This window comes from Natator depressus, chromosome 16, assembly GCF_965152275.1.
Source record: "Natator depressus isolate rNatDep1 chromosome 16, rNatDep2.hap1, whole genome shotgun sequence".
Taxonomy (NCBI): Eukaryota; Metazoa; Chordata; order Testudines; family Cheloniidae; genus Natator; species Natator depressus.
Genome location: NC_134249.1, coordinates 24,707,002 through 24,732,049, shown reverse-complemented (window position 1 = coordinate 24,732,049; position 25,048 = coordinate 24,707,002). Strand labels below are relative to the sequence as shown.

The window sequence follows — 25,048 nt, the reverse complement described above, 5'->3', positions numbered from 1 at the left end:
CTCTCATCGCTCGAGTGATCTTCTCCACTCTCATCACCTCCACGGTGATGATTTAAATCTACCTCCCCATGCCTAACCTCTCCCCAACTGACCAGATTCCCATCTCTTCCTGTCTCTCCAGCACTTTATTACAAACATCCTGCCACTTCTCTAAATACTGCAAAACCTGAACATCCTTCTTTCCTTCTACTCTCTCCTCATATCCAAACCCTCTCTGTATCAATGTTGACAACTGCACTATCCTCACCATCACTCAATCTCTGACTCTTCCCTTTCATTCTCTCCTATCCACTGGCCTGCACCATTTCACTACCATATGCTGATTAGATTATATTAAATCTACATTACATGTAAACTGGGAACCCTACAACTTCATTTACTATATGAATACACTAAAATTCAGTCAGGTGTAAGAGGTGTAAGTAGGATTAAAGGAAAAATTATACTACGAATTGGAACTATTAGATTATTGAATATTCTTCCAAGTAAAGTGGTGGAAACATCGTTTGAGAAATTTCAAACTTGACTAGACAAGGCACTAGAAAAAAAATATGGTAAAAGTACAGTCCTGCTAGAGTGGTTATACCAGAAAGACGATCCAACAGATATTTTCATTACATAAAGTCTGATTCAATGACAACTATGCTACACACAAACACACACACAGTGGAAGTGGTGTGAAGAAAACTTAAGCATATCCTACAAGAGGACTGAAGAAATGCTGAAGAAGCATATACAGGGCGCAGGAAAGCCTATGAACAAAAAGCCTTTGCTGTAAGAATTTCTCTCAATCTTCCTCACCTATAGGCAGTCGATTTTTTTTGTTGGCTGGGGTAGTTGCAGGGGAGAGTTGTGGAGTATTGTAAGGAGTCATTTCAAGGCTGCTACTTTTCCCGGGTTTGTTCTGGGGTAAGTTTGCCAACAAGTTTTCCAGAGCCATCCGATCTTCCTTCAGCTGGTCACTTGACATTACATTTCGCATAAAACCAACCTACAAAATTAGAGTTTGTATCATTAAGAAAGGAGCATGAAGCTACATATTAACCTACTACACCCACTTCTCTCTTTTGCAAGTGTGTGCAGGAAAATATTACTCCTATTGAAGAATCAGGATATTACCAGATTAGTAAGTTGGCTGTATGTCATATAAACCACAGTCCTACTCAACCCTTCTAGAAGGTTAACTGAGGACATCGGAGGGGTTTCCACAGCGCGCCCACTAATAACAACATCCAGGAAAGCAGCAACACAGCTCTGCAAGGAGAAGACATAGGTTTTTTAGTGAATGTTTTCAAATTTTAGAGCTACAGAAGAGCATAAAGGTACAAGAGGTATATCAGTTTTGCTGCTTCTTATATATATAGCAAATCAAACATATTTTAGCCAAAGAAGAGTAAGTACAAAATTATGCAAAAAATTTACAGATCCCTTCACTCCATATCTGCTTTTGAAAGTGTCACTTATTTAAATAGATTCTGAAGTCCTCATTATTTAAGTACAGTTTTTAAAATGTTGTTATGCAATGGCACTTGATGACTTAAACTAGCTCACAGTAATGAACTTGTACTTAAATTGTTCCTTCCTCAGGAAACAGCTGAGCATAGCTTACAAGTGAAACAAAACTATAGGGCACAGGGACAGGCAAATAAGGAAACTGTCAATTTAAAAGTCACACCTGACTGAATGTTTACCTAGTTTCATTACAAGTAGCAAGAGAGACTGAAAGAAATGAGCAAAAAAGTTTGTTAGTTTGCTTTCTGCATTTGACAGCATATCGTGTATAGTTAGTTTCACTGTTTCCTCCGTAGAGTCAGTTTCCCTATTGTGTGTACATCCTTCATACAGTAAGAAAGGAGAGTAAACAATTTACTTAAAAAAAAAGGATGGGGGGGAGATGAGGGGAGAGACAGGAAATGAGGCAAAAAACTGATAGGAAGCTCCATGGGCAGTGTGCAATTTTTTTTTTTTTTTAAATTGACTACATGGTGTCCCCTTAAATGAAAGTAGTTTATGCTAGATTCAGCAGAGAAAATTATACAAAAATCACATAGTATCTGTTTTAGAAAGTGCCATATTTTGACATTTTGTTAATGTTTTCATTTAAGCAGCAAGGTACTGTGTGTCTAGTAGTCAGGAAGCATGACTCCAAGTTCTATTCCCAGCTCTGACCCCAACTGTATGCGACCATGCAGATGTCACTTAACCTGTACCTCCGTTTACCTATCCATAACTTAGATGCACTGCTCACTTACCTCATAAGAGGGCTGTGGAGCTTATTTGTTTGTGAAGTGCTTTGAGATTCTCAGATGACAGGGGCTACAGAAAGGCGAAGTGTCAAATATGTACATAAAGTACTGTTTTGTGACTCTTACTTTGTCAAATTTGCCAAGGTTGCTCTTCATGTGCGGATCTCCCTCTTCAGAGCCTGTCATTGCCAACTGCTGCAAAAGTCTCCCGACCTAAAATGGAAAAAGAACACTTCGGGCAAATATTTCAGAAACCATTACAGAACAACAAGTTAGATCGGAATACAGGAATCAAATGAGAAAGCGCTTCCATTTTAAATTACTATTTTAATTTACATATAAAAACTTTCCCAAAGTTACTTTTGGGGCTAAAATTTCTCAGACTTGTTCTTGGGCTCTAAGTAAAATGTTCTATGTGGAAATATACTCAGTCCTATCATGAGTGCAGGGGACTAGACTAGATGACCTCTTGAGGTCCCTTCCAGTCCTATGATTCTATGAAAGTTTCACTAAAAGCTATTTGAGTTATCTAAACAGGAAGAGTACTTTCTCCTATTACGAAAACTGTACTTTTTTCCTCTCCCAACTCAAAGGCTTCTTTGTTTTAATTCCATCTTTCATTCACTGAACAATGTATATAATCGTACCTTATTTGAAATTATTTCATTATTTGTAAAAGAAATCCTAGCCATTTGTTTGAATATTGCATGTGGAGCAGTTATTTTCCGTATGTTTTTAAGCCTATGCTAGATTATTAGGCTCTGATTCTTCACAGCAAATATGGAAGGGATGAGGGTTGAACCTAGAGGTCTTAGATCTGAAGATTTTTAAAGGCCATGTAAATTTTTCTAGACACACATGGAAAAAACACAAACCTCTGACTCAGTTTGTACACGGCTTAACATGTTTCTCCTGAAAAATAACTCTCCTTAACTTTTTAACCTGTCACCAAGAGGTTTATAAAATTGCGAGTCCTATAAGAACATACAAAAAATGATACAGCAGGTGTATAAGTGATCTCTTGTTTTACAGAAGCATCTAAAGAACCCAGTCAGGATTAAGGCTCCCTTCTGCTAGGCACACACTTTCTGCTCTATGAAACTTACTGAAATGAATTTCAGTCAGTCAGTATACCAGTTACACGTGGCACCCATGTAGGTATGTTTTGCCCCAGATACATGGAACATGCAGTAGTTTTTTAGTCAAATGGGTGCTGTGTAATACCACTAATGAATATTAAGTTCCCAAAACATTTACACAAAGACAATAAATTCTGTCACCTGAAGGCATATTCTAAAGCATTAATACAGCGAGTAGTTGCCCAATAAGCAATATGGTGTACATCCATTCAGAGGACAAAAGAGACAGACATTTAGCAGAAGTGCTAAATGACTTTGTTTCAGTTTTCACCAAAAAGTTTAGTAGCAATTGGACATCTAACTTAGTGAATGTCAGTGAAGAACAGGTAGGATCATAGGCTAAAATAGGGAAAGAACAAGTTAAAAATGACTTAGACAAGTTAGATGTCTTCAAGTCACCAAGGCCTAATGAAATACAACTTAGAATACTCAAAGAGCTGACTGAGGCGATATCTGAGCCATTAGCGATTATCTTCGAAAAGTCATGGAACACGGGAGAGATTCCAGAGGACTGGAAAAAGGCAAATATAGTGCCAATCTAAAAAAGGGGAATAAAGACAACCTGGGGAATTACAGACCTGTCAGCTTGACTTCAGTACCCGGAAACATAATTAAGCAAATAATCAAGCAATCAATTTGCAGACACTTAGAAGGTGATAAGTAACAGTCAGCATGGATTTGTCAAGACCAAATCATGTCAAACCAACCTAATAGCTTTCTTTGACAGGGTAGCAAACCTTGTGGAGGTGGCGGGGAGAGGGGGGAGTAGTAGTAGATGTGGTATATCTTGACTTTAAGTAAGGCTTTTGATACTGTATTGCATGACCGTCTCATAAACAAAGTAGGGAAACACAACCTAGATGGAGCTACGATAAGGTGGGTACATAACTGGTTGGAAAACCATTCCCAGAGGGTAGTTATCGGGGTTCACAGTCAAGCTGGAAGGGCATATCGAGTGGGGTCCCACAGGGATCAGTTCTGGTCTAGTTCTGTTCAATATCTTCACCAATGATTTAGATAATGGCATAGAGAGTACACTTATCAAGTCTGCAGACAATACCAAGCTGAGAAGGGTTGCAAGTGTTTTGGAGGATAGGATTAAAATTCAAAATGGTCTAGACAAATTAGAGAAACTGCCTGAAGTAAATCAGATGAAGTTCAATAAGGACAAATGCAAAGTACTCCACTTAGGAAGAAACTATCAGTTGCACGCAACAAAATGGGAAATGGCTGCTTAAGAAAGAGTACTGTGGAAAGGGATCTGGGGGTCATAGTGGATCACAAGCTAAATATGAGTTAACAGTGTAAGACTCTTCCCCTCCCCCCCCCAAAAAGGGAGGGCATGCAAATAATATTCTGGGATGTGTTAGTAGGAATGTTGTAAGCAAGACATGAGAAGTAATTCTTCCACTCTACTCTGCGCTGATACAGCTTCAAATGGAGTAGTGTGTCCAGTTCTGGGTGCCACATTTTGGGAAAGATGTGGACAAATTAGAGAGAGTCCAGAGAAGAGCAACAAAAAAAAGATTAAAGGTCTAGAAAACACGACCTATGAGGAGAGACTGAATAGGACAAGAAGCAATGGTCTTAAAATGCAGAAAGGGCTGTTTAGGTTAGACATTAGGAAAACTTCCTAACTGTCAGGTTAGTTAAGCACTGAAATAAATTGTCTAGGGATGTTGTGGAATCTCCATCACTGGAGATTTTTAAGAGCATGTTAGACAAACACCTGTCAGGGATAGTCTAGATAAGACTTAGTTCTGCCTAGAATACAGGGAACTGGACTAGAAGACCTCTCGAGGTCCCTTCCAGTCCTACAATTGTACAAAATTCTATTATTTCAGTTAGTGCAGATTAGCAAAAAATACAACTATGCTAGCAAAAGTGGAAGGATATTAAAATTTACAAGCGCTGTTAGACCAGTCTTACAAATATTTATACTTTACAGCTGTCACCCTTGTAAAAGCAGGTGTATTGCCTTTTAAAGCAGAATTTAGATGTTTGCTATATATTTCTTAACTTCAACAGCTGCTATCAAAAACACCAATAAATGTCTTTTAAAACTCAACATTTTAAAACAAATGGGTATTCAAGCTTTAAATTTTCCTCTTCAGGAATCATAATAAAAGAAATATTTTATATCAGTATTCATCATCTTATCCCTAGTAAAACCAGTAAAAATACTGTAACAATAGCCCCAATAAATGCTTAGAAGATCTCAAATATGAGGAGAGGTTGCAAAGGACTGTAGAGAATTTTTTAAACTAAGGTTTGGGGGAAAGCTGACAGGTGTGGAGCAGAACGTAGTTCAGGCAGAAAAATCCCTTAGGAATGAATTTATTAAAGGGGGATCTCTATGTCCTAGAAAAGACGATAGGAAAGAATTTGGTAAAGTACAGACAGGAGCTAGTAAGGAACAGTCAAATGTAGAAGAGCCCCATTTAAATACAAAATGTACAAGTGTTTATATACAACTGCTAGACAGCTAAATACTAAGATGGGTGAACTAGAGTGCTAGGTATTAAATGAGGATATTGACAGAATAGGCATTGCAAAAACTTAGTGGAAGGAGGAGAACTGATGGGACATGGTAATACCCGGATTCAAAATATACAGGAATGACAGTAGGTCATACCGATGAGGCACTGTATGTGAAAGAAAGCACAGAGTCAAAGTAAAAATCTTAAATTAATAACACTGCCCCACAGAATCTCTCTGGATAGAAATTCTATGATTGAACAATAAGAGTATAGCTGTAGGAATATACTACCAACCACCAGATCAGGATGGTGACGGTGATTGTAAAATGCTCAGGGAAAGGCTACAAAGAGGCTATAAAGCTAGAAGACACAATAATAATGGGGGATTTCAATTGTTCTCATATTGACGTAGTACATATCACCTCAGGAAGGGATGGAGAGAAAAATTTCTAGACACCATAAATGACTGCTTCTTGGAATAGCTTGTCCTGGCACCTACAAGGGGAGAGGCACGTCTTGATCTAGTCATAACTGGAGAATAGGATCTGGCCAGCAGTTAAATATAGCTGAACTACTCAATAATAGAGACCATAATGTAATTAAGTTTAACATCCGTGTAGAGGGAAAAATGGCAAAGAAACCCACCACAGTCGCATTTAACTTCAAAAAGGGGAACTGTACAATAATGAGGAAGTTAGTTAAACAGAAATTAAAAGGAACAGTCACAAGGGTGAAATGCCGGCAAACTACAGGAAGACTATTTAAAATCATCATAATAGGAGGCTCAAACAAAATGCATACCCCAAATTTTAAAAACAAAAAACAAAAACAAAAAATGCCACCACAGCTGAACAGCGAAGTAAAAGAAGAAATAAGAGGCAAAAAAAGTATCCTTTAAAAATTGGAAGTCAAATCCTAGTGAGGAAAACAGAAAGCAGCATAGACTCTGGCAAGTCAATTATAAAGCAGGCCATGAAAGAATATGAAGAGCAATTAACTCAAGACACAAAAACTGGCAACAAAAAAAAGTTAAGTGCATCAGAAGTAGGAAGGCTGATAAAACTGTCAGTAGGACCACTGTATGATTGAAGTGCTAAAAGAGCACTCCAGGAAGACAAGGCTGTTGCAGCAAAGCTAATGAATTATTTGCATTGTCTTCACTGCAAAGGATACGAGGGAGACCCCCCACACAAGCCATTCTTCTCAGGTAACAAATCTGAGGAACTGTCCCAAATTCAGGTGTCAATAGAGGAGGCTGGAACAAACAGATGAATACCATCTGGTCCTGGTGACTTATTACTATTAATTTTATCAGCGTTCTGAAGGAAGTCCAATATGAAATTGCAGAACTACTGACTGTTGTACATAACCCATTGCTTAAAATCAGCTCCTGTACCAGATGACTGGAGGACAGCTAACGTAACATCAATTTTTAAAAAACCTCCAGAGGCAATCCTGGCAATTACAGGCCAATAAGCCTAACTTCAGTACCAGGCAAACTGCTTGAAACTATAGTAAAGAACAGAATCATCAGACACATGGATGAACACAATATGCTTTTGTAAAGGGAAATCATGCCTCATCTATCTATTAGAATTCCTCAAGGGGGGTCAATAAGCATGTGCACAAGGGTGATCAAGTTGACAAGCATACCTGGACTTTGAGAAAGCCTTTGATAATATCCCTCACCAAAAGCTCTAAAGCAAACTAAGCAGTTATGGGATAAGAAGGAATGGTTCTCTCATGGATCAGTAAGTCATTAAAAGATAAGAAACAAAAGGTATGAAAAAAACAGTCAGTTTCCACAATAGTACGAAGTAAATAGTGGGGTCCCCCAGGGATCTGTACTGGGACCTATGCTGTGGAAAAGGGGGTGAATCGTGGGGTTGCAAAATTTGCAGATGATACACAATTACTCAAGATAGTTAAGTCCAAAGCTGACTGTGAAGCGTTACAAAGGGATCTCACAAAACTGGGTGCCCAGGCAACAAAATAGCAGATGAAACTTGATGTTGCTAAGTGAAAAGTAATGCACACAGGAAAAAATAATCCCAACTATACATTAAAATGATGGGGTCTAAATTAGCTGTTACCACTCAAGAAAGAGATCTTGGAGTCATCATGGATAGTTCTCTGAAAACTTCCACTCAGCACACAGTGCCAGTAAAAAACAAACGAACAAACAAACAACTAACAATGTTGTTAGGAAACAGAAGACAGAAAATCCATGGTATGCCCAAACCTTGAATACCAGGTTTAGTTCTAGTTGCCCCATCTCAAAAAAGATACTAGAACTGTGAAAAGTAGTGAGCAGGGCAACCAAAATGACTGGAAAGGAGTACTTGTGGCACGTTAGAGACTAACCAATTTATTTGAGCATAAGCTTTCCCAACGCCTTCCATATATAAGGAGAGACAGTTCAGTTTAGAAAACAACCAACCAAGGGGGAATATGATAGAGGTCTATAAAATTATGAAAGGAAATTAATAGGCAGCAGGTTTAAAAACAAACAAAACTTCTTCACACAACACACAGTCAACGTATGGGACTCATTGCCATGGGATGCTCTGAAGGTAAAAGTACAGTAACTCCCCGCTTAACGTTGTAGTTATGTTCCTGAAAAATGCTACTTTAAGCAAAACAATGTTAAGCAAATCCAATTTCCCTATTAAGAATTAATGTAAATGGGGGGGTTGGTTCCAGGGAAATTTTGCTTGGTTGAGGTGGTGGATGAGTCAGAGGGTAGAAGAGGGTGGGACATTTCCCAGTGAATGCCTTACTGCTAAATGATGAACTAGCACTTGGCTGAGCCCGTAAGAGTCAACACATTGCTGTTAATGTAGCCGCACACTCTACAAGGCAGCACAAAAGGAGGGAGGAGAAACAGCATGGCGCAGAGAGAGAGAGAGACACATACACACCCACACCCACCCCGTGTGCGTGCGCACGCGTGAGACATACACACACCGTGTGTGTGTGTGAGACGTGCACGTTGCCCCTTTAAGTACGCTGACCCCACTCTAAGTACATTGCCTTTTTAAGTAGATCAGCAAGTTGAGACAGCAGCTGCTGCCAGCAGGCTCCCTCCATCCTGTGCCCTGTCATGTCCTCCCTGCTCTGTGGAGATGGGGGGCAGGAACAGGGGGAGGGGGACACCTTGACATTAGCTCCCGCCCCCGCACAGCAAGCAGGAGCAGCTCCAAGGCAGAGGGCAGGAGCAGCACAGGGCAGTGGGGGGAGGGACAACTGAACTGCCCGGCAATTGATAGTCTGGTGGACAGCTTAAAAAAGAATCAGATAAATTCCTGGAGGATAGATCCATCAATGGCTATTAGCTAAGATGGTCAGGGACACAACAATATGCTCCTGGTGTCCCTAAACCTCCAACTCCTAGAAGCTGGGACTGGATGGCAGGATGCATGATTCAGAATTGCCCTGTTCATTCCCTCTGAAGCTTCTGTCATTGGACACTGTTGGAGGACAAAAAACTGGGCTAGATGGACCATTGGTCTGACCCAGTACGGCCATTCTTATCTGGTCCCATTTGTTTAGAGTAACAAAAAAAAGGAAGTCATACCTGCATCAGATTAAATCTTGCCACCTCATTTATTGGGGCATCGGAAATTATTCCATACTGTTCTGGGTTGACAACTGCAGGACAAATGAAACATGCAAGCAGAAGATCCGTGCACATTGCTCGCACCTCCCCAACCTCCAGCCGGTCTACACAGGAGAGTGTTTTGTACATTTGTGATAAAATCCATCGCAAGCTATGTGGAAAGCAGTATGTGTTCTGCTTGAGATAACCAATGAATTTGTTCACCAAAGCCACTAACTTAGCCTCATTGGAATCCACCATTTCTTGGACTTTTTGTTTGAACCTTTCTGTGCCTTTCTCCCCAAAGAGTTTTTCCTGTTGCGCGGGAGAGAACCTCTCGATCAATTTGTTTGCATCTGTTTCTAGGTGATCTTCATCTTCCACCAGCAGCTGCATGATTGGCTCATGCAATGTTGCAGTAAGGAAGAGTTTTGCAGAAAAGAGTCCCTCAGAAAAAAGTTTGAATAAAATGCTGAATGCACAGGTACCTCTCCTCAAAAGCCGTCTGGGATTGTCGCTTTCCTTCAGTTCAAATTCTATCAAGTAACGCAAAACTTGAAGGAGGTAACTCTCATCTTCCTGCATGATGCAATTGCCATAGATGGAGGTAAAGACCGTGTGAATGACACTTTGTGTGTTGTCCTGGCTGAGTTTCTCTCCAGCAACCAGAGAGGAAGCAATAAGCCTAGGGTTCTCTCTCAATCTGTTGAGGAATTCTCCATAAGCAGTCTCTTGAAATCCCAACTGCTTGTACCCATCAACAAACTGTGTGTCCTCCAAGACTTTGGCATGCTGGCAGCATTCAGCAGGAGAAGCTTCAGCACTTCAGAGAAAAAACAGTTAAATAATTTAATTATTGGTAACAGGGCTATCAAACCATTAAAAAATTAATTGTGATTAATCACGAGATAAAAAGTAGTCCCAATTAATCATAGTTTTAATCACTCTGTTAAATAATAACAGAATACCATTTATTTAAATATTTTTGGATGTTTTCTACATTTTCAAATATACTGATTTAAATTACAATACAGATTACCAAGCGTACGGTGCTCACTTTGTATTGTTTTTTATAACAAGTATTTGCGTGTGAGCATGCGCTGGGGCAGTGCTGTCTCTTTAAGCAGAGCACTCAGGTGCTTGAACGCTTTTTTCAGCCAGCAGCAGCTGCTGTTGGCAGCACTCACACCTGAGGCAGCGGCAGACAGGCACCCCGATCCCCCACCTCAGCGGTGACTGGGTACCCGGGAAGGAGCAGGGGGACACCCCAACATCAGTCCCTCACCCCCACTTTGCGCAGCAGACAGGAGGCAGGCTCCGCGGTCCAGAGCAGGTTGGCCACGGGCAGCAGTGAAGCACAGGTATCCCTGCCCCAGAGGCATGTAGAAGCTTCCCCACTTCCCCCTACAGCACAGCGCCCTGGGTGGTGGCCTCCCTCGCACACCCCTAAGGCCAGGCTCTTCTCTCCCGCCCCCACACCCCGGAGGGTGTTTAACCAGCTCTCCCAAATTGCTTCTCCCTGTCGGCCTCCTGCTCACTGGCGCAGGCGGTGCCTCCCTCCCAGCTGCATCCCATCTCCAGAGGTGTAAGATTAATGTTCATTTAAAAAAAAAAACACGTTAATTTGTTTTGAGTTAATTGCATGTGGTAACTGCGATTAATCGACAAGCCTAATTTTTAATAGACAAATAATTAAATCTAAATGAAACAGCATTCTGAATCCATTAGCAGGAGCTCTAGACCAGTGTTTTTCAAACTTTTTTTCTGGGGACTCACTTGAGGAAAATTGTTGATGCCCACAACCCAAGGGGCTGGGAATTGGGGTGGGAGAGGGGGCTCTGGGCTGGGGGTGCAGGCTCTGGGGTAGGGCCGGGGATGAGGGATTTGGGGTGCAGGAAAGGGTTCCAAGTTGGGGGGGCTCAGGGCTGGGGATTGGGGTGCAGGGTTGGGGCACAGGGTGCAGAGACAGGCTTCCCGCCTGCCCTGGCACCACGAACCGCGCTGCACCTGAAGCAGCCAGCATTTGCCTGGCACTGGCCAATGGGAGTGTGGAGCCAGTGCTCGGGGTGGGGGCAACACGTGGCGCCCTGTGGCTCCCCTGCCTAGAAGCCAGACCTGCTGCTGGCCGCTTCCAGGGTGCAGCATGGTGTCAGAACAGGTAGGCACTAGCCTGTCTTAGCTGGGTAGCACCACTGACTGGACTTTTAATGTCCTGGTCAGAGGTGCTGACCAGAGCATCCCAGTGCCTGACATGCCATGACCCAGTACTGGGTTGCTACCTGAATTTTGAAAAACGCTACTCTAGACAACAGAGTAAAAAATACACTGCAAGAATTCTTCCTTTAAAAAAAGGTAGCAGTTAACATCTACAATCTTTATTGTAAGTTTCACAAAAAAAAATTTTTTTTGAATATTCCTCAATGTATGAGTTTCATTACAATAACAAATTCAAGTGTTTAATAATAAAAACCTCATTTCTTGCTATGAACTACAAATCAGAAGAGATGCAACATACGCACGCGCACACACACAAAAGGCCCCCCCCCCCAAAAAGAGTAGAGAGTGAACTATTTCAGAGCAAATCTGAGACAACTCAGACTTCCTGTTTTAGAATAATTTTTTAGAATGGCTTTATAGCCATTAAAATTTTGTAATTAGAATCACTTGTTGTGCTCAATATACAGTATGAAAAGAATCATGGAATTCTTTTAATTCACAGAGTTTAGGAGTTCAATTTCCCCCAAAGCATTTATCACCTTGTTATGATAAGTCTGTCCAAGTTAATCCTTTGCTGCTTGGAAATCCAGGCTGTGTGGTACAGTTTCTCAGCTGTCTTCAATACATCTGCATTTAATCTCTGAATAAGTTGCTTTTCTGAGTTTACATAAAGTCGTTCTTGCTTGAGGTGATGAGCCAGAGTGTGAATATCCAGCTTCACCATCTTTGAGGGTGAGAGGACTACACAGTACTCACTGCAAAAGGGAAAATACATGAAGAATTTCACATTATATATAGCTTCTATTTTTTAAAACTCCAACAGGCAAAAAGAATTTGGATACTGAAAAGTTATCAAAAAATTCCTGATAAAATTTAAGAACCAAGTAATAATTGTAAGTTTATGACTTACTGTAACTACAGTACCTACCACCTATCTTTGATCCCTATTTTCCTCATGGACTGTAGTTTCTAAATGGACAACCAACCTAATTCTCAATTACTGAGGGAGAATCTCCACTCATTGATATATTTTGCTTTCCACTACCAAATCTCGGTACAACTTTTCATGAGTGATGTACCCGAGTATTTGGATTCTAATATTTAAACTGTATTGTTAAATCGATCCACTTAAATTTGGGTTATTGCTGATTATGTACTCTATGTATCATATGACTTTAAAAGCAAAACTTTGTATTTGTGGATAATTTAAGCACTATACCCAGATGTACAGACACTTTTTTCTCAACCTATGTATTATATAATTTTTTTTTAACGTTAGCTTTAATAAAAATGTTAAATCTAGCCCCAGCCTCCCAAACCCCAGGCGACAGCCCTAGTTATTAGACCATCCTTCCTTACTGTAAAACACTTCACATGGATAATGTGATCTTCAAAATTTCTCACATGTACTTGCAGGGTTCAGTGACACCATATTGGCCAGTTCCACATAAACTAAAGCTGCCCTCAGCTCTGCTAACTTAAACATTACTCTGTTTTCACTAATAACAGTAAAGCTCTCCCCAAAGTGCCACACTAGGGTGCAGGAGGAGAAAAGAGAACACCCTCAGGATTACCCTTCTAATTTCTAATTGTGGAGGCCAGCATGACGACACTCAGAATCAGTGAGGTAGAAGGGGAAAAGGAGTCCCATTTTGACATATTATATGGCCAAGTCAGTGCTCAGTGAGCAAAGCAGTACGTGAGAGTAAGATGAATCAGAACACATGCTAAGCTATGCTGCAGTTTAAAATAAGTGTTTGGGTCTAGTAGCCCCTTGACTGACAGAAATTCCTGCTTCTATGTGAAATAAAGAGATTCGGTCTTCTACATTATTCAATTTGCCTTTTCTGCTAAAGATACTCATAACTAGCACCACCCATACATAAGCCAAATGCTGGAAACATGCACAGAATACATTGCTACTCAATAGTAGAACTCGTTCAACAATGTCTTCTTGAACGTCCCAACTCATAGGAATGTACTTGCGGGCCATGATCCAGAAATTCTCTAAATGACAAAACAAACTGAAGAAACCTCAAGTTGGAAAGGAAATCTGCACAGTCCATTACAGTACAACAGCAGCTAAGTTGTACTTTGTAAATACCTTATTTGCTTCTTAATGGCTAAATAAACCAAAAAAGTATCATAGTATTTAAAACCTTTCATTATGTTAGAAATTTAATGCAGGCTAGTAAGAAGTGTTTGCCAAATACGTAACTATATGATAATATAATCAGATATTGCAATATTAATCAGATGCAACTTGTCTAGTTTAGGATTTAAAGGTGTGATCTTTGCACCTGTTAGCTAACATGTGCTAACTACCCAATTTAAAAGTCTAGATAGATAAGGCATACTGCCGTTGACATATTATTCAAAAGAAATTTCCTTTTTTCCTCTATTTATTTAAATTACGATGTTGAGGAATCATTTATTTATTTATTTATTTCCTCTATTTATTTAAATTACGATGTTGAGGAATCATTTATTTATTTATTTATTTCTCTATTATTTAAATTACGATGTTGAGGAATCATTTGTGAAAACCATGTTAACAAAGACAATATAATTTGTGTAAGCATAATTACAGAGAAGAAAATTGAACAGCCATTAACCTCACCTGATTTCATATAAAGAAAATTACCTTAGCTGACCACTCATATCCTCACCATCAGAAGTAGCCCTTCTTGAGTGTTAGTTTGGTAGGAAGAATTATGACCAGCTCCACCACCCTGTATATGTTAGAGCACCCAAATACTATGGTGATGGGTACTTAAATACAATAATAAATGGAATGCTTGTCTGTTCCTTATCAGCTCTAGCACCTTCAGTGAAGCCTGATCTCACAATGCTACTTGCTCCCACACTCAGGGAACTAGAGTATGATTTATGATTTGCAGGCATATCACTCTCCTCTTTGTACTCTTTTAAAGATCTTCCCGGCCACACCAGGCACTAAACCACAGGATCCTTTCCAAATAATATTTATTAGCTTCCTTAACTGGGCACAGAATTTTTGAAGAAACCCTGATGGTTCAAGAGCATGGGTCACCAACAACTACTTACCCAAGCTCCTCTATGGTTCGACTTGACAAACAAAACCCTATAATCCAACTGAAGATAAACCATAAATAGCTGTCATATCATCTTTTTATATAGAAAGGTTTAAACATCTAATGTCTGAACACCTCAACTTACAAAGCATTTTCTAAGCTTGCAAAGGAGACTCAGAGTATCCTTAACAAAAATCAATCCAAAGGCTGTAGTTCATGCTGAGATGCTTGCTCTACTTGAAGGTGATATTAAACCAAAAGAACAACAAGGAGTCCGGAGGCACCTTAAAGACTAAGATTTATTTGGGCATCAGTTTTCATAGGTAAAAAACCCCACTTCTTCAGTTGCATCTGAAGTGGGGTTTTTTACCCACAAAAGTTTATAAATCTGTTAGTCTTTAAGGTGCCACTGGACTCCTCATTGTTTTTGTGGATACAGATTAACACGGCTACCCCTCTGACACATTAAACCAAAAGGACTCCAAGAAGAATACAAAGTACCTTTACAAAAAGTTTTAAAGGTGACTGGCTCATTAAATGAATGGAGAAGTGCTACTGATGTGACAGAACTGTGCCAGCAGCATAAGCTTTCTAACAAATGATGTCATGCAACAAATTATTCTTACAATAAAAATCAAGAAACAGATTATAAATATCTATGTTAAAGCAACTTTCAGGTGACCAGAAAAAATGATGTATATAGTGACATACGTCATTGTATTCCTCCGTTTTCGCAAGGAATCCAAGCACACGGATCTAAAACAAGCTAGCTATAACATACAAATGTTGATATATAGAAGCACATCAGGATGAGTTAAGGAGCTGCCTAGGTACTTTTATGGCCCTCATCTCTACAGTACCCAGGCACCATGGCGTAGAATTATTAATTCATTTTAACTCATTCTGGATGAGAGACAATGCACGGTGTACGTTTTGAGGGGAGACAAGTTCCTAGTTTTGCAAAGTTCCCCTATTATAGATGACATTTTATAATTAACTTGCATCTGATGAGTTTCAGATCCTTAAAATAAAATTACATCTCCAATACTTGCATAGGGTTTCACAAAGTCTTTGTTTTTAATAATGAAAACAATCTCTTGTTGAGCTTGTTTTTTTTCTTGGACATGCACTACAAAAGGTTTTTTTGTTCAAAATGGGACTGTACAGCAAGTGCGTGTTTATGTAGAAAAAAGTAAGGAATACTTTCATTAGATTTTACAAATTGTTATTAGGGAGAAGTTTTACTCTGCAAAGGCAACCTCTTTCACAATGAAAACTGAAATACAGGAAGACTAATCAATGCTTTTCACCGCCCATTAATAGTTGGTATAATTTAAAAATGGGGCTAGTATGCCTTTACTCAATATTAAAGACTGCAACTTTCAAATGGATCTCTTTATCCTACATTTTCAATTATGAAAAGACATGCTATTTGGAACCTGGAGTAGATCAAAAAACTTTTAAAATGTTTTTTTATGAAACTAAACATTTTTGCTATGTTATTTGGAAAGCTATTCATTATTCTAAGGACTTCATTTGCTCACCTTTTGAATAGGAGTTTTATTTTTGTGACTAAAACATGAGATTTTTTTTATATGATAAAATCCCTGCAGTTAGATTTAGTAGTTGGAGGCAATAATGCAAATTCAGCTCGGCTAAGAAGGAAGCCAGCTCTCTCTTCACACGTCCCTTTTGTTTGCTAGTCACAACATTACTTTCAACTGTGGAGGAAATGAGAAAGTATAACCAGAAAGTTATTTATGAAGAAAAGACTGCCTATGATAGATCTCTAAAAAGCTAAAAGATCAGTGCACTCATCTTTCCTTCACAAAACTGTACTGAAAAAAAGCAAGAAATATCCTTTAACTAGCTTTAGAAAGGTGAGTCAGGATTTCAAAGGAGTTAAACAACATTAAGGCAACTCTGAGAATTTGCATACAATAAAAAAAAAATCTTCTGACAGTCCTAAATTCCTGGGATCCCTTGATATAGAACAGAGGACCTACTTGGAGTTCAAAGTGACAACAGCATTTTAATTAACTCAAGCACAAGGTGAGGTGGAATTCAGACTGACACATTTAACCACATTTTCTCTGGAAACATACGTGGACAAATTCAGTGCCAACTTGATTTGATTTTGAAACAGCAAAAATATAGGAAACAAATAATATTTTGGACTTAAGGCCAAATTCCAATTATTCACTCTGGAGTTGCATGGCACACAGGAATGCAGAATTTGGACCCAGAATGCTTTCAAGTGCAAGAGCTTTCAAACATACTTTCCAAAAAAGACAGACAGCATATTTTCAATCCCACTAGTTTAGTTATGAGGCAGGAAAAGAAAGCATTTACAAAAGTCATTTGTCCATAGCTTGAAAGCCAGGACTGCAAGTTAATCAATATGAAACTGGTCATATCAACTTATTTCTTTGGTTGGAGGAGGGGGGGTGGAGAGAAGGAGTGAGGTGGATACTTCAGAAAACAGGAAAATTTATCTCCTCCTTTCTTTATCCTCCTGCTCCTCAGGTGCATAGGATTTCTATCAGTTTCCACTATTTATTTGTGTCTTGTGCTGGTCAGTCAGGCTTCTGAGTGCCATATTCACAGGCTTCTTTTTCTACTGTTCTACATAATATTTCTCTAGTTTGCCCTCTTTTTCTTTCCAGGTGGTGTCCATATCATCACTTAATATGAAGTCACGTAGGGAGCATTTTTTCAACTCCTGTTAGCTCTTCAGAGCAAGTACAGCAATGGGAGAAAAAGCTGAATTTTATTCTGGCTCATATATCAGACTTATTAAACTAAATTCCAATTTCAAGATCAACTTCTGACCTAAGTTACACCTGATGTACAGTACCATTTGAAGACAATGGAGTTCTATAGGTAAAACCCAGGCAGAATATAGCCTTAAGAATCTTCAATACTTATTATGATGCATGTGCCTGAAAGAACTCAGCTTGACTTTCAACTCCTAAACTGAGTTTTCAGGGCTGACAGTTTAAAAAAAAATTACTTATAAACAGAACAAGCAAGAAGAACGCAATCATTTTTAAAGTCAGTTTTCAGACTATAACTAAAATTTGAATTCAAAAAAGAGATTTTAACACTTATATAGGACTTTTTATCTTCAAGGAATGTCACAAACATCAAATAAAATTACTTGAGAGGAGATTGGATAGTAAAGAATTATAATTTTATAGACTGGAAAAAACAGAGAGAGGTAAAGTTGTTTGCCCAGTACTACAAGGACGAGTCAGGAGCAGAGCTCAGTTTACGATACTTCAGACTCAGACCATGCCTCACTTCTCCCCACACCCTCATTCACTAACCTACAAGTTCCAAAAACCTGATCAGCAAACCTGGAAGGGAAAAACTTGTTTCTCCTTACAATCATCCCAAATTCATGAACAATGCTGGGAAGTAGCTTTAAATTCATTTGTCTTATCTTCCTTGTATGGGAAAAATCAAGAGGCATTGCCTTGAGCTAGCTAACTTGAGGTAAAATCCTAATGAAGATAAGGCATTTTGTAGATTTTACACACAGCAGGTGAAGTTAGTCTTAACTTGACCTGCTAATCTGTGTAAAAATATTATTTATTTATATATATGTAAACCATTTTATCTTCATTTAGTTTTCACCTCAAGTTAGCTCACTTACATTAACACATTTCTTTTCCCAGTAAAAACCAGGCCAACAAGATCAGCCACTAAAAGTCTTTCAGATAATAGCTACTGCCTTCTCAGAGGGCTTGCCTAACACTGGATCCAATCTAGTTAATCTGGTTTGAAAACGCTTGCATACAAATGACACAACCCATCACTGAGCACTAACTCTGCATTTATCAGGAACACTGGAACCCTCTTGCATAGTGGACTAGGACTACTTTAAATGGATTTTGTTTGGTGTTTTATGCGCTCACAATTGCTGTGCACCACTTTTTGCATGCTTTCAAAGGCTACCTCACGATGCTTTGCAGGTCGACCATTACTGACCTATCCGTTTACATGTGTGCCCTCCCTTTCCTGATACCACGTTCCCAGGGTGACCCTTCTCCCCTTGAAAAGATGGCGCAGAGCAAGATGTTGCCCATTTGCTCTTGGATCCTATTGTACCATTACACTGGTGATACAACCACAACAGCCCTCCAAAAGCCCCACAACGCCGCACGCAGCTGAGCTGACACTTTGGACTTCCTCACCATCCGGAGCGAAGCACAAGTTCAGGAAACTCTTGTGGCCAGCTATGGACATAAGGACCTTTTCACGGACACTGCAAAGCAGATATCCACAAGATGCCAACCAGTGCCGGATAAAGACTTAGCAGCTCACAAGAAAGTATGTTGACACAAGGGATAAAAGGACGCAATCCGGTAGGGGAATGTGATCTGTCCATTTTTTTTTTTTTTATTAACTGGACAAGATTCTGCTTAACTATAGTACAACCCAATCAAGGCACTCTCTCAGTGGTTCTCAAGTCTGGTCCACCGCTTGCTCATGGAAAGCCCCTGGCACACCGGGCCGGTTTGTTTACGTGCCGCGGCCGCAGGTTTGGCCAATTGAGGCTCCCACTTGCCGCAGTTCGCTGCTCCAGGCCAACGGGGGCTGCAGGAAGCAGCGCGGGCCGAGGGATGTGCTGGCCGCCCTTCCCGCAGCCCCCATTGGCCTGGAGAGGCGAACCACGGCCAGCGGGAGCCACGATGGGCCGAACCTGCAGATGCGGCAGGTAAACAACCCGGCCTGGCGTGCCAGGGACTTTCCCTGAACAAGCGGTGGACCAGACTTGAGAACCACTGCACTATCTGGAGCCTGCTGCCCGCACTGTCCCCCACAGCAAGGATGACCAGCTCGACAAATCAGAAGATGAACTGTCCCCTGAGAGCTGGGATCCTTTTGGGACTCAGAAACCCGACACAGCCAGCTGGAACGCCAGCCCCAGTCCTGCCCTGCCCCAATGGACCACGATTTCTGCCCTGTGATGGATGAGACTGAATCCCCACCAAAAACTCAGGCCAGGATGGAAGTCAGACCTCCTGGTGGGAACTTCAGCACGTAAGTACCTATCTTTACAATTTATTACTCATTATTATTGTTGGCAGATGTTAGCCAAGAGCCTCTGCCTCCCTCCCCCCGACCTCCTTCTATTGCTTCAAAATGGTGCCTGCCAGCATGGCGGAATTACAATGTGTTCTCAACCCCCCTCCTCTGCAGCAGATTTGAATAATGAAGGCATTCATTTGTGCAAAATTCAGTTTATTGAGACAGTGCTTATAGGAAAAGAAATGTGGTTAATTTACATGAGGCATAAGTACACACTGCCTGCCCAGTCAAGGCACAAACAATATCGCTCCCCGCTGAGGTACAAATGCCCTGTAAGATGCATTGTAGCTGACAATTATTGTAGGGTCCCTTCTATTTTTCTCTGCACTCTCTCCATGTCTGCAAGGGAGATACAGCAGAACTTAAGACTGAGAAATACCTTGATTTTGTTTTGCATATTATAGGGAATAGCCTCATGTCCATGCCCCCAACCCTTGTAGACTACAAGCTCCTTCCACTCCTGCAGCACTTCTCGGGGAAGTGTCCTGGTGAATAACTTCTGAGCATCTCTCACTAGTCTACCCTTTGTCTCTTTGAATAAGATCATTCTCTCCCCCTAGTCACCTGCCTCCATGTAACATCGAGAATGAGGACAGCCCAAAGGAGATTACTATCCAGCTCACCTTCCATAAACTCTCCCCTTTACATCTCCAATGCCACAGAAGCATCTCCAGCACACACACTACAAAAACAAACCTGCAACATAGCTCCAACCACCCCACCCTAAACAGCTTGAAAGTAGATATGATAGACAAAGCCAAATGTACCCACTACCTTTTATACATGCAGATCACTTCCCATTCTTTGGAGGAAGCTCAGAGAGATAAAACCACACATACATACTTAAAAAAAAAAAAAAGAAAAAAAGCTACCATGACTTGTCCGGGATATGAATAAGTGACTCTTTCCATCTCCTCCTCCCACAACCACAATGCCTGCAGCAGCCAGACCATCAAGGACTGGGCCTCTATTTACTTCCAGTAGGCTGGCTAACCTGAAGGGGAGAAAATAGGTTGAGAATCACTGCTGTAGACACTACACTTGTGTCCAGCTCTTTTGAGTCTTACAATGCCCATGAGAATTTTAAGCCACGACACTCAATCCCAGAATCCATGCGGACAAGAACCACCAGCAACAAGATGTATACTTGTCTTTAACTTTATGCACCCCTCTCCAACACTCCAAATTGTTGTATTTTAAATGTCCTTACTATTGCACTTCGAGTTTTGTTTGCCCCATTGCAGTAATTAAAAGTTTGTGTGTATCTAGTCACTTAAGAAGATTAAACAAACGTATTTCCAAATACAAAGATATTTTTCCATTGGTTTCATTAAAACTGTTTTTTATTGTTATTTCCTAATAAAACAGTTTACAATGCATCCATTATGAGAAATCATTGATTTTAACACAGAAAATCCTTTAAATAAAGCTGAAAATTCATAGGCTTTTACAATGCACATACGGAATGTTAAACTTCAATCAGCCACACAAAATACCCCAGTGCTCACAATGTCTGCATCCCAACACCCGCCCGCCCCCACCGTCCCATGGGCAACCTCTTCAGGCATAAGATTCAAAACACAAACAAGAGGCATCCCAGACAGCATTCCCCTGGGTGTTTGCGTTCTCCACGGGACGTCTTGCTGGCTGCTTCAACCTTTGAGAAAGTCTCTGGACGTCAGCCTCCCACCCATCAGTAAGGCTTTTGCCCTCACAAATATTATGCAAAACAACATGCAGTTAGAATGGCTGAATCATTTTTTCCTTCTGCTTCCAAATTATATCATAAACAAACGTCTGCCTTTGAATGACCAAACGCACACTCAACTACTCAGGCAATAGCTAAAATGTTTCTTCCTTCTGTCCAAGCAGCCTGTATATGGCTTCATTAGCCAAACTATCAAGGAATAAGCTGGGTCTCTTCAAACAACAGGACCAACCTCCACACCATTAATGTCCACAGTGCTCCTAAGCGCAAACAGTTCTTTCTTCATAACTGAAATAGCACTGAGTTCTGAAAGATGCTAGCATTGTGGACCCTCTCAGTCCAACCTGCATTTATGTCTGTAAACCTGCCACAGTGATGCATGAGTCCTTGGAGCACAATCGGCAAATATCCTTTTCGCATTATAAATTCTGTGCCCTCATAGTGGGCAGGAAAGGGGAATGATGGCACACGGCTTCCATCAATCGCCATAATATAGTTTGGGAACTTCATATGTGCCAATCCATCAATAATCTCCTGAGCATTACCCAGCTTCAGGACCCAATTAGAGAGCACCTTAACAATGGTACAGGAAATCTGCATGAGAATGCCCCCAACAGCTGATCTCCCAAAGCCAAATTGATTGGCTACAGACTGGTACATTTGGGGTGGCCAGCTTCCAGACAGCAATGGCAACCCAATTCTCCACAAGTATGGGACACCACTTGTTGGTGCGCTATCACTGAAGCTCCAGGGTCAGATCTGCACAGATCTCAAAAAAAGTTCTCTCACCACTGCTGATCATCCCAGCTTTGCAGAATGATCCTTTCCTGACAATCCACACTGGTTTCCCAGGATCAGAAACAGCGCTGAACACAGTGTAAATGATCCAGGAGCCATTCCTCTTGTTTTAACAGCTCAGCAGCATCCTGTTCTTTTCCCTCATCCTGCTGCCACCAATGCCCAGTATCCTCCTGCTGCTGCTGCCATAGAACATTCTCCTGCTACTGCATCGTCTGCTCCACAGTGTGACAGGCGAAGTCCAATGCTGAATTCATCCAGCTCTGAATGCTGTCACACAGACCAAGCATTCTTTTTGTACTCCTGCTTGTCACCATACCATTTATGGGTCCATGCTGACCGACAGCAATTCGAAAATGGCATGTGCCCGTCCAGAAAGGAAGTATTGGGTGAAGAGAGGAGAGAAAGGATTTTTTTTTTCAAATGAACCCACCTGGCTTCCCACAATTCCCAGTGAAAACAATCCCAGGATGCAGACTGCTGAGCAGTGAAGCAAAGCACCAAGGGATACTCCTGGAGAATCATAGAATATCTGGATTGGAAGGGACCTCAGGAGGTCATCTAGTCCAACCCCCTGCTCAAAGCAGGACCAATCCCCAATTTTTGCCCCAGATCCCTAAATGGCCCCCTCAAGGATTGAACTCACAACCCTGGGTTTAGCAGGCCAATGTTCAAACCACTGAGCTATCCCTCCCGCATAGAATGCTATGCTCCGTTCACACAATGCAAACTGAAAATGGAACAGGGGTTCCACGTGCATACTATTGGTGTGACTTGCACACTGAGTCACCTGACATGCATCAAAAAAGCTTCAGTCTAAATCCCCTGTGGAGCCTCGGAACTCCAGTAAATCATCTGACATACTGCAGCAAACATGACTTAGGAGATTTGGATTTGAAGATATGAATTCAAACTTTGCCAGTCATGGTTCTATAGGTGATCTAGCCACTCAAGAAAAACTTTTACAAGAAAGAAGATTCAATATACTTTACCCCCAAATCAGTCTGCTTTCTTATTTGTAGGATCATCATTGGTGGCTCTGGAGAGGATTTGGATGGGAAGTTTATTACTGAAGTAAGGCTTTACGGTGACATTGGTACATTTATATAGTCATTTGAAAATACAGGACAGGCTTAGATTAAAGACAACAATTTAGGGTTAATTCTGATGATCAGAATAAAAGCACAGCATGTTTTTACTCCAAGAGTCCACAAAGAAGTGACTCCATATCAGGTGATGCTCAGAATCCAAATTAACACTCCCACACACATTTTTAATATCTTGACACACGAGTGCAATATATCTAAAAATAAGTTGACCAGTTAGAGAGCCACAACATGGCAGAACATATCAGGTTACCTCAATATAATCTTTTAAAGTGTATTATGCTGTCAAGAGAAAAAAAAAAGATATTTATAAATATACAAAAATTGTAGTTTCCCTAAGATACTACATTCATCAGCAGATGTCAGCATCAGACCAGCACCAGACCTGGCCTGTCAGGGCTTTGGATCCGACCAGTGGGATTGCCACGGGGGGGGGGGGGGGGGGAGGGTTCCGCGCACAGCCCTCACCTGCAAGCACCGCCCACTGCAGCTCCCATTGGCCAGGAACGGGGAACTGTGGCCAATGGACGCTTCAGGGGAGGTACCTGCAGGCAAGGGCAGTAGAGCCCTCTGCCCCCCTTCCCTCAGGGGCCACAGGGATGTGGTGCAGGCCACTTCCGGGAGTGACACAAGGCCAGGGCAGGCAGGCAAGGAGCCTGTCTTAGCCCCGCTGCCACCCTGGAGCCGCTCAAGGTAAGTGACACCAGGCCGGAGCCCACACCCAACCCCCTGCCACACCCCTCTTGCACCTCAACCCCCTGCCCTGAGCCCCCAGCTGCACCCCAAGCTGTTGCCCCAAGCCCCCAACCCTGAGCCTCCTCTCACACTCCACACCCCTCCCTGCACCCCAACCCCCTGCCCTAAGCCCCCTCCCACTCCACACCACCTCCTGCGCCCCAACCCCTTGGCCTGAGCCTCTTCCTACACACCACACCCCCTCCCACACCCTGCACTCCCTCCCGCACCCCAACCCCCTGCCCCAGCCCTACATTCATGGCCCTGCATGCAATTTCCCCACCCAAACGTGGCCCTTTTGCCAAAAAGTTTGCCCACCCCTGCTCTAGCATTATGGTTCCTGAAATGAACACACAAAAAGTGCAAAATGTCTGTCTCTTTGTGGTGGAAATTCAAACACAATAAAAGACCATTCAAGGTTGAGATGGGTGAGACTAAGGGCTCGTCTACACTAGAATCGCTACAGTGGTGCGGCTGCCCCCATGTAGCTGCGGTGCTGCTAGTGCAGACGTTCTATGCCGATGGGGGAGAGCTCTCCTGTCAGCATGATTACTCCACCTCTCCGAGCGGCAATAGCTATGCTGACGGGTAAGCTTCTCCTGCCGACAAAGCGTTGTCCACTCTGGCACTTAGGTCGGTATAACTTACATCACTCGGGAGTAACTTTTCCACACCCCTAAGTGACTTGAGTTATATCGAAGTAAGCACTAGTGCGTACAAACCTAAAGCTGTGAACTGGTGAGTCGGTTGCCAGTACATACAACTGTGTTGAGAAAAAGTTTTAATTAATTTGCGTTTTCACATAGTGCAGTCAATCTTATCTCATCTGGAAAACAGCTTTTATGGTTTTATAGTCCTCCATAAATTAAGC

The 25,048-nt window shown here is 41.4% G+C and overlaps 1 protein-coding gene across 7 annotated transcripts in view; it reads right to left on the bottom strand.

Moving 5' to 3' along the window:
- The window catches only part of GAPVD1 (GTPase activating protein and VPS9 domains 1), a 63,921-nt gene that overhangs the window by 28,806 nt on the left and 10,067 nt on the right, over nt 1-25,048 (bottom strand). For 6 of the 7 annotated variants that reach the window (XM_074974006.1, XM_074974005.1, XM_074974007.1 and 3 more), the window contains 5 exons: nt 12,220-12,435; nt 9,443-10,286; nt 2,373-2,459; nt 1,120-1,254; nt 802-991 (listed from right to left, as the gene is read on the bottom strand). In XM_074974006.1, coding sequence (XP_074830107.1) covers nt 802-991; nt 1,120-1,254; nt 2,373-2,459; nt 9,443-10,286; nt 12,220-12,435 — 1,472 coding nt within the window. The remainder of the gene's footprint in view (nt 1-801; nt 992-1,119; nt 1,255-2,372; nt 2,460-9,442; nt 10,287-12,219; nt 12,436-25,048) is intronic. The other variant, XM_074974012.1, reaches the window with a different exon arrangement.